General features: G+C 40.9%; 1 protein-coding gene across 1 annotated transcript; it reads left to right on the plus strand.

Annotated features, from left to right (window-relative positions):
• The first annotated feature begins 5567 nt into the window (after positions 1 to 5567).
• Positions 5568 to 6617, plus strand: GPR33 (G protein-coupled receptor 33). Its single transcript, XM_043489519.1, has one exon. It carries the CDS (start codon positions 5568 to 5570, stop codon positions 6588 to 6590), a length of 1023 nt encoding a protein of 340 aa, XP_043345454.1. The 3' UTR covers positions 6591 to 6617.
• Positions 6618 to 10688: the final 4071 nt, after the last annotated feature.

Genomic DNA, 10688 nt, shown 5'->3' on the forward strand with positions numbered 1-10688 from the left:
ATATCATCTGCATATCTGAGGTTATTGATATCTCTCCTGGAAATCTTGATTCCAGCTTGCACTGCATCCAGTCCAGCATTTCTCATGATTAGCAAGTTTGAAAACTTATCTTGAAGCAAAGAAGATCAGTTCTTAGGTTGAAGATCATAGCTTCAAATGAAATTAAGAACTAAAATGTAAGTCTATTTTTCATAAGGCTACAGTAGCAATGAAGGCTTTACAATTCTAACACAAATAATGGATTCCTGAGCTTCACTGCTGAAGCCACACAGCAGTTTTGATGTGTTTTTTCTCCACTGGCAGTGCAGAGATGAGGAGGAAAGCAAGCGGGAGAGAAATCAGGACACTGAGGTCAGCATAGAGGCTGATCCTAAAAACTTCAGAGGTGGATTAAAGAGAAGCAAATAGAAAATGTAGGGCTCAGTCAGTCATAAATACATTACACGCATTGTAGGATTTTCTTATAATGCGATTGTCTTCTTGGATATGGTAACCGCTTCTGTGTTCTTTCTAGCCATTCTCAACAACTGTACAAATGCAGATCTTTCTGCCTGTCAGTCACTAAACAATAGTAATTTTTGGCCTGTTATCATACATTCCATTTTACTGTGAAACTCGATATTTGAATTTTCCTTTCTGATCACTGTCTCTCCAGCAGGAGATTCTACCATTTTCAGATTCTAACTTTTCCATGCTTAATAGTTATAACCTCCCTATGTACCCAACATCATGAATCCATATGCTAATTAACAAGCTAGAATCAAGGCAGAGTAGGTGTCTGGTGGGATGACCAAATATGAGATGGTAATTTTTTTTGAGAAGGTGATTTTTAATGTGTTTTAACACCAGAAACAAGCTTTGTTAATGGAATAACGATAGTTAAACAGAATAATACTTTTGAACTGTGGTGTTGGAGAAGACTCTTGAGAGTCCCTTGGACTGCAAGGAGATACAACCAGTCCACCCTAAAGGAAATCAGTCCTGAATATTCATTGGAAGGACTGATGGTGAAGGTCAAACTCCAATACTTTGGCCACCTGATGTGAAGAACTGACTCATTTCAAAAGACCGTGATGCTGGGAAAGATTGAAGGTGGGAGGAGAAGGGGACGACAGAGGATGAGATGGTTGGATGGCATCACTGACTCAATGCACATGAGTTTGGGTAAACTCAGGGAGTTGGAGATGGACAGGGAAGCGTGGAGTGCTGCAGTCCATGGGGTCACAAAGAGTCAGACACGACTGAGCGACTGAACTGAACTGAACTGAAATAGAGTAACCTGAATAGCATAACATTGTTTATGGAATTTTTTCAATTTTTCCTTAAAATGGAGAAATGATTTGAAGAAATACTCAACTCTCTGCCTACACCTTTAGAGCATACATTCCACAGAAAAAGGAAGGGGAAACAGCAAGAGGAAGTCTTGCTGAATATTTAAATAGTAGGTTCATGGCTGGGGAGTAGCATAGGCAAGAAGAAAAGCAGCTGAAAGGCAGGCAAATTGTCACTAACTTTTGCCTCTGTCCCTGGAGAGGAAACTGCTGATATAGAATCCCTTTGACCCTCCCAAGACCGTCTGGTGTGAAGATACAACTTCAAGGTAAGGTTCCCTGAGATAGCAGGTTTATCCTAGAGCTATCATCTGAATAGACCCTCTAGGCTCACTCCAGATCAAGCTTCCAGAGATTCTTGTGGTCGCCTCCTCCACAGTAGCTTGATGTTTCCAAGCTAAGGTGGGGTCTGCCTGAAAGTCATTTATGCCAAAGGTACCACTATAGTAAGGTTTCATAATAACTCTGACAGCCCTTGCCCCAATAGATGAAAATTTAGATTTTTTCAGAAATCCCTAGTGGTACTCTAGAATTTAGTAGTTGGGCTTTGGGAAAGAGAAATATGACATTAAAAGGGCAAAATGAGGCTCCAGCTACCCTTAATATAACAAGTTGAGGGGACTTCGCTGGCAGGCCAGTGGTTAAGAATTCATTCTTCCACTGCAGAGGGTGTGGGTTTGATCCCTGATCAGGGAAAAAAGATTCCACATGCCATGCAGTGAGGCAAAAAAAAGTTCAACAAACAGGTAAAAAGTTATTGAATGCTTAATACATGCTATGAAGGGAGGTAAGTGATCCAAATATATTATCTCACTTAGTCCTCATAAGAAGTCACTGGGGTTTAGAAGATGAAACAGGCTTGGAGTTAAGAGTCCAAAATCATAGAACTGGTAAGTGGTAGAGACAGGATTGAAACCCAGTTCGGTGGGATGCCAGAGCCCCAGTTCTGCCCCGTTAGTTTATAAGTGCCATGCTGTGCTGTGCTGTGTTCAGTCACGCCCTACTCTTCGCAGTCCCATGGACTGTAGCCCACCAGGATCCTCTATTCTTGGAATTTTCCAAGCAAGAATGCTAGAGAGAGTTGCCATTCCTTCTTCCACAGGATTTTCCCGACCCAGGGATTGAACCTGCATCTTTTGCATATTCTGCATTCGCAGGCGAGTTCTTTACCACTAGCGACACCTGGGAAGGCCCAATTTATAAGTAACTACTTTAAAACCATTTCAAAAGATATTTAAGGATGAAGAAATCTCCTGGTCCTGTGCAATAAATCAGGGTTCCTAGGAAACTTTATCAGAGAAGGCAATGGCAACCCACTCCAGGACTCTTGCCTGGAAAGTCCCATGGAGCCTGGTAGGCTGCAGTCCATGGGGTTGTGAAGAGTCGGACACGACTGAGTGACTTCACTTTCACTTTTCACTTTCATGCATTGGAGAAGGAAATGGCAACCCACTCCAGTGTTCTTGCCTGGAGAATCCCAGGGACGGGGGAGCCTGGTGGGCTTCTGTCTATGGGGTCGCACAGAGTCGGACACGACTGAAGCGACTTAGCCGTAGCAGCCGCAGAAAACTTTATATGCTCTTCAGAATCACTACCAATGTTGATTTTCCCCAAGTCCTACATTACTTTCAGTCACCCTTCTAGACGGAGCCCAGCCACACAATTTTTAATAAAAACTTCTCTATAATTCAGTTTCTCATATGCACATACAGAGCTATCATACACACAACCAGGCAAACACTAAACATATACACACTACACAGATAAATACACACACGGACTGCTGATACCACAGAGACCATAAGAATATGCCACACACACTCAGATCACAGATACATATACATACCACACACCTCCACACACATCCTCCCATGAATTCAAACACACACCATTAGAGACACACACACCATGTATGCACACACATACACACAAATGCACCACAAATATAAAGACAGACCACAGGCACACAGACACACAGGTATACACACACACACCACACACAAATAGATACACATAGGTCTACACACACAATATCAGAAACCCTCCATAGGATTTTGTTTCTCCTGGTCTACACACGCCCCACTATCTGTCTAGTTTCCACCATATTCATCATCTCATTAACAACTCATCTCCCACCACCGGTCTCTTCTCTTTGTCCTACTCCTTCCCAAACAGGGAAAACACAGCTCTTTTCTTTCCATTCCCCAGAGCAACCACCAACACAAGAAAGTTGTGATTAATGAGGATAAGGGAGACATGACACCATGCCAAAGCATAGCAAGTGGATTAAGGTTAAATATTAAGACATTCCTCATTTTAAATCCCCTGTGTCATCTCTGCTTCTCAGAATATCTCATTGGCCCTTCCTCCCCTGTAAGCCTCCCACCCTCCTGCTGTGTTTTCATGTGGCCCCTCTCTGGAGAACATCCTCACTCCTCCTCCCTCTTCCCATAGTCCCAGGACCTTTACCCAGCCTCTTCCTAGGGCTCCAACTCTTTCACTCACCATTGCTCACCCATGCCATGTCCCAAGACTTCACTTTTTATTCCCAAAGCAGACTACCAAGGTATCTTCCCGCACAGGATCATTTTTCTACTTGGCAGGGAAAATCTTGCAACTCCCTTAGCAGGCAGAATTAACTTAAGGCAGTTGTGATTTTAACAGCAATTATGCTATTTCTTCTCTCTCTGTATTCTTAGAATGTTTTTGTTTAGTGAAAAAAAGTTATTAGTAATTTCTACTGCTTTACCCAGTTTATCAAAAACCAATTAGTTGATATGATTCTATTATAATAGCTATTTCCCAAAATACTCTCAGGTCTATATTTTCAATACTATAGGGGCATTTATTCAAGAAATAGGATATTCTGAATCATCAAAGACACTGATTCATGGAACACCATTAAAATACTACACATGTGGATAGACCTAGAGATTGTCATACTGAGTGAAGAAAGTCAGACACAGAAAGACAAATATCATATGATATTTCTTATATGTGGAATCTAAAAAAAATGAAGGTACAAATGAATTTATTTACAAAACAGAAGTAGAGTCACACATGTAGAAAACAAGGTTAGCAGGAGATAAAAGGGAAGAGGCATAAATTGGAAGATTGGGACTGACATATACACACTACACTACTATATAAAAAATAAATAATAATAAGAAACAGCTGCATAGCACAGGTAACTCTCCTCCATACTCTATAATGGCCTATATGGGAAAAGAATATATAAAAATAAGAGTGGATATGTGTATATATATAACTGATTCACTTTGCTCTACTCTTGAAACTAACACAACATTGTAAATCAACTATACTGCAATAAAGTTTTTTTAATTAAAAAAACACTATACATGAATTTCCAATTTTCAAAGAAATAACAAAACACTGGTAGGGCTCCCCACCTACCACAGTGGAGGTATGGTGGGAGATGTTGATGAATAAGAAATTAAACCCCTCCTTCATTTTCTCCTCTGTTTAAATATTTGCCTTTATATGGGAAAAAAAAACTATTTTTATATAAAGCTCCTTGCATACAACAAGTATTGGATAAATATAAGTTCCTTGACTTCTCTCTCCTCTCCAAGAAAGAAAGAGCAGCTATGAGGTTCTACAATACACCCTCCTCTTTCATTGATTTTGGAAGGCCCTTCATGATCTCACAGTGCCAGAGAGCTCCCATATGAACTGAGTGTTAAATACTATTAATAGCTAATAACATTTATTATATATAATTAGCTCATGGAAGAAGTCTAACTATAGCTCCAACATGATTACTAATTTGCAGCCATTGTTATATTTGTTATTCAGTTTCATTAGCAACATTACCCTAACCAAGTCCTAGTCAAGTAAAACTGTTTCTACACTGCCTTATTCAAGAACCTGTGCCCATCAAGAAGGGTCAGACTTCTGGCTAATACCTAATTAGAATACTTTTAGCTACCTAAATCACTTAACAAAGTAAAAATATTCCAAATGTTATTTCTGTTTCACATTAATTCACTGCATCTATAGTGTTTCTATATTTGGTGCTCACATTAATCTGATCCTAATTCCTCATACAAAAATAAAGAAAAATATCTAATTTGTATTATTGCAGAAATACTATTTGTCATTTTAAAAACACAGCCATTTTGAATATTAATATGCAAAAATTACTATTTTAATTTCCATGTTTAATCATGTCCTTTGCTTCTTTTTTGTTGTCATTTCCAGTTTCTCATTCCAATTATGGACCTGACCAACTCTACTGATTACCTGCTCAATGACTCTACTTTAATAAGAAACAGAACTCACATCTCAGCTTCTGCCTCAACAGTGATTGTTGTAGTTCTTTTGTTTATGTCATTTTTAATTGGCACGATCACCAATGGTCTCTATCTATGGGTGCTAAAATTCAAAATGAAAAAGACTGTCAATACTCTCTTGTATTTTCATCTCATTCTCTCCTATTTTATTTCAATATTATTTTTGCCATTTTTGGCCATCTCTCACCTTCAAGACAATCACTGGAGCTTTGGAAGGGCCACGTGCAAGATCTTCAACAGCATTTTGTATGCAGCAATGTTCGCCTCTGTCTTCTTCATCTCAGCCATCAGTGTTGATCGTTACCTTCTCACTTTTCACCCGGTGTGGTCACAACTGCATCGAACCCCACGCTGGGCTTCCAGCATCATCCTGGGAATCTGGATCTTTGCTGCTGCCCTTGGCATGCCCTATGTGGTTTTCAGGGAGACACATACTGACCATAGAGGAAGGGTGACCTGCCAAAACAACTATGCTGTGTCTACTAACTGGGAGAGCAAAAAGATGCAAACATTAAGGAAATGGATTCATGTAGCCTGTTTCAGCAGTCGCTTCTTGCTGGGCTTCCTTCTGCCTTTCCTCATCATCACCTTTTGTTATGAAAGAGTAGCCAAAAAGATGAAAGAGAGGGGACTGTTGAAATCCAGCAAGCCCTTCAAAGTCATGATGACAGCCATTGTCTCCTTCTTTGTGTGTTGGATGCCCTATCATGTATACCAAGGCTTACTTCTCACTGAAAACAGATCTCTGTTTTTCCAGTTGACTCTCTTACTCACAGTGGTAACTACTACCTTCAATACTGTGTTTTCTCCCACACTCTACCTCTTTATTGGGGAGAACTTCAGAAAAGTTTTCAAGAAGTCTGTCCTTGTTCTTTTTGAGTCAACATTCAGTGAGGATTCCTTGTCAGAAAGGACAGAAAACCTAAATTCAGAAGCCGACATGTAAATTTTGGATCCCAGAGCAAACAGTGGGCTCTTAGTCAAAGACATCATCAGAGACAAATACTCAGCTTTTGTGTATGATATACTGTCTATATTAGAGAGACACCTGGACTGTACTATAGTTAGATTTATGAATATTATAAGGACTATAAAATGTGGTAGGTAATGTTGAAAATGTGGTGGGTAATGTTGAAAAGGTGATTTTTTTTCTTTTTACTTTGTGGTAAAATACATGCAACATATAACACCATTTATTTTTCATTGTACATTTTTGTGGCATTAAATTCACAGTATTTTGCAATAATCACCACTATCTATTCCCAAAATTTTTAATCACCAGAAAGAAAAACTGTACCCGTTAAGCAGTAACTCTTCATTCCCCCTTCCCCCAACCCCTCATACCATCTAATCGGCTTTCTAGTTCTGTGAATTTGCTATTCTAGATGTTCTATGTAAGTGGAATCATACAGTATTTCTCCTTTTGTGTCTGGCTTATTTAACTTAATATAATGTTTTCAAGGTTTATCCATGTTGTATCATGGATCAGAACTCCATTCTTTTATGGCTAAATAATATTCTATTATAGGGTTCCCTGATAACTCAGATGGTAAACTATCCACTTGCAATGAAGGAGACCCTGGTTCAATTCCCGGGTCAGGAAGATCCACTGGAGAAGGGATAGGCTATACACTCCAGTATTCTTGGGCTTCCCTTGTGGCTCAGCTGATATAGAATCCACCTGCAATGCAGGAGACCTGGGTTTGATCCCTGGATTGGGAAGATCCCCTAGAGAAGGGAAAGGCTACTCACTCCAGTATTCTGGCCTGGAGAATTCCATGGACTGTATTGCCAGGGGGTCGCAAAGAGTCGAACACAACTGAAAGACTTTTTCACTTCACTTCATATGAATATACCACATTTTGTTTATCGATTCTTCTGTTGAGAGACATTTGAGTTGTTCCCACCTTTTGGCTGTTGTGAATAATGCTACTATGAACACTGGTGTACAAGTGTCTGAGTTTTTGTTTTCAAATTTTAAATTATTTTGAATTGCTGGGTTACGTGGCAATTCTTTAAGTTTTAAGGAATTGCCACCTTTTCCACAATAGCCGCACCATGTTGCATTCTCACCAGCAATTTACAAAAGCTTTGGTTTCTCCATACTCTCAGTTCAGTTCAGTTCAGTCTCTCAGTCGTGTCTGACTCTGCAACCCCATGGACTGCAGCATGCCAGGCCTCCCTGTCCATCACCAACTCCCTGAGTTTACCCAAACTCATGTGCATTGAGTTGGTGATACCATCCAACCATCTCATCCTCTGTCGTCCCCTTCTCCTCCCACCTTCAATCTTTCCCAGCATCAGGGTCTTTTCAAATGAGTCAGTTCTTCACATCACATGGCCAAGGTATTGGAGTTTTAGCCTCAATATCAGTCCTTCCAAAGAACGCCCAGGACTGATCTCCTTTAGGATGGACTAGTTGGGTCTCCTTGCAGTCTGAGGGACTCTCAAGAGTCTTCTCCAACACCACAGTTCAAAAGCATCAATTCTTCAGCGCTCAGCTTTCTTTATGGTCCAACTCTCACATCCACACATGACTACTGGAAAAATCATAGCCTTGACAAGACAGACCTTTGTTGGCAAAGTAACATCTCTGCTTTTTAATATGCTGTCTGGGTTGGTCATAACTTTCCTTCCAAGAAGCGTCTTTTAGTTTCATGACTGCAGTCACCACCTGCAGTGATTTTGGAGCCCCCCAAAATAAAGTCTGCCACTGTTTCCACTGTTTCCCCATCCATTTGCCATGAGTAATGGGACTGGATGCCATGATCTTTGTTTTCTAAATGTTGAGATTTAAGCCAACTTTTTCGCTCTCCTCTTTCACTTTCATCAAGAGGCTCTTTAGTTCTTCACTTTCTGCCATAAGGGTGGTGTCATTTGCATATCTGAGGTTATTGATATTTCTCCTGGCAATCTTGATTCTAGCTTGTGCTTCATCCAGCCCAGCGTTTCTCATGATGTACTCTGCATATAAGTTAAATAAGCAGGGTGGCAATATACAGCCTTGACATACTCCTTTTCCTATTTGGAACCAGTCTGTTGTTCCATGTTCTAACTGTTACTTCCTGACCTGCATACAGATTTCTCAAGAGGCAGGTCAAGTGGTCTGGTATTCCCATCTCTTTCAGAATTTTCCACAGTTTGTTGTGATCCACACAGTCAAAGGCTTTGACATAGTCAATAAAGCAGAAATAGATATTTTCCTGGAACTCTCTTGCTTTTTCAATGATCCAGAGGATGTTGGCAATGTGATCTCTGGTTTCTCTGCCTTTCCTAAATCCAGCTTGAACATCTAGAAGCTCATGGTTCATGTACAATCCCTACTATTTTCCTTTGTTTTCAAATATAGCCACCCTAGTTATGAAATCATGCAATTGTGATACTTAACCTTTGACTTTTGAGGCTATAAAAATATCAATTTCTGAATACCAATAATTTTGCCAAGCCAAAGCTCATTCTTCACACACAACAGGCCAATAAATCGGGAGACAAGTTGACAGAACAGGGAATAACGACTTTTGTCAGAAAGTTGGGAAGATCCCCTGGAGAAGGGAAAGGCTACCCACTCCAGTATTCTGGCCTGGAGAATTCCATGGACAGTCAATGGAGTTGCAAAGAGTAGGACAGGACTGAGCTACTTTCACTTCACTTCACTTCACTTCATTTCGCAGAGTGAGAAGAAGGCAGACTAGTGTGTCAAAAAACCATATCCCCTCAGTCTGAATTTAGTCACCGTAGGAGGGAGGGGCCTACTGCCACACCAAACCAATGGCTGATCAGAACCACTAAGGGTAGCTCGCTTGCGGGCGGGGTCACTGTGACACTGACCAATGGCTGAGCCGGGCCACTATAGTTTGTGATCTTACTGCACTTTGGAGCAAAAAGGTGCAAGTCCAGAAAGCAGCCTGGTCTGAAGAAGTACCCAGCCGTTCCTGCAATGTTTTCTTCCAGCCCTCGGTGGATCGAGGTGCCCAGGCCCAGACAGTGGATACCACAGTGACCACACAGTGGCAGTTCACATGTCTGTTAACTGGGATCACTGTCTGAGGCAGCAGGCGCCATAGGATCACCTCGCCTCAGATCTCACCAGTCAGCTCCACGGAGGAGGTGGCCCCGGAGCTGGCGCCTCTGTAGTCCTGACCGAGGTGATGCGGGAACAGAGCATGAATGAACACGCAAGAGCCTGCGCCAGGGAAGGAGGAGGGAAGGGCCCATCACACCTAAGGTTTAGACTAGGAAGGTCACTAAGGTAATAGCATCTATCAAGCTGAAGTTTCTATCACAGAATTCTCTAGCAAATAGACATTTAGACGAAGGCCTTTGTTTATTCGGATAGCACCTACATTATTTGTTAAGAACAAAATTTACCATGGAGATCACAAGACACTTATCTATAAAGAATGCGTGCGTTCATACTAAGTTGCTTCAGTCGTGTCTGACTCTTTGTGACCCTATGGACTGTAGCCCTCCAGGCTCCTCTGTCCATGGGGCTTCTCCAGGCAAGAATACTGGAGTGGGTTGCCATGCCCTCCTCCAGGGGATCTTCCCTACCTAGGGATCAAATCCATGTCTCCTGCATTGCAGGCGTTCTTTATCACTGAGTCACTGGGGAAACCCCAAAGAATACACTATAAAGAATGTATACCTTAATGTTTTAAGTATTATATAAAGATACCTTAAATGTCTTTTTAATATTTATGGATTAAGCTGTCACAAAAATATGGAGCTAGCACAATTATAAATGTTTGAGAATCTTCCAGGGTAATGTCAGAGTACATTTAATTTTAAAATAGCAATAACAAAATTAACTTGTTTTCCCTAGTTTTCAAGTTTTGCTTCAAGTTTTTGAAAATGATTACAGCACAACAGGACCACATAGTATCAGTGACGGATTATCTTTTATATATTAGTTAGTTCTATCTATATCAAAGGCTTGTCAGGTGGCACAGTGGTAAAGAATCCACCTGTCAATGCAAGAGATGTAGGCTGAATCCCTGGGCCAGGAAGACCTCCTGGAGAAGGCAATGGCAACTTGCTCCAGTAT

This window comes from Cervus canadensis, chromosome 17, assembly GCF_019320065.1.
Source record: "Cervus canadensis isolate Bull #8, Minnesota chromosome 17, ASM1932006v1, whole genome shotgun sequence".
NCBI classification, from domain to species: Eukaryota; Metazoa; Chordata; class Mammalia; order Artiodactyla; family Cervidae; genus Cervus; species Cervus canadensis.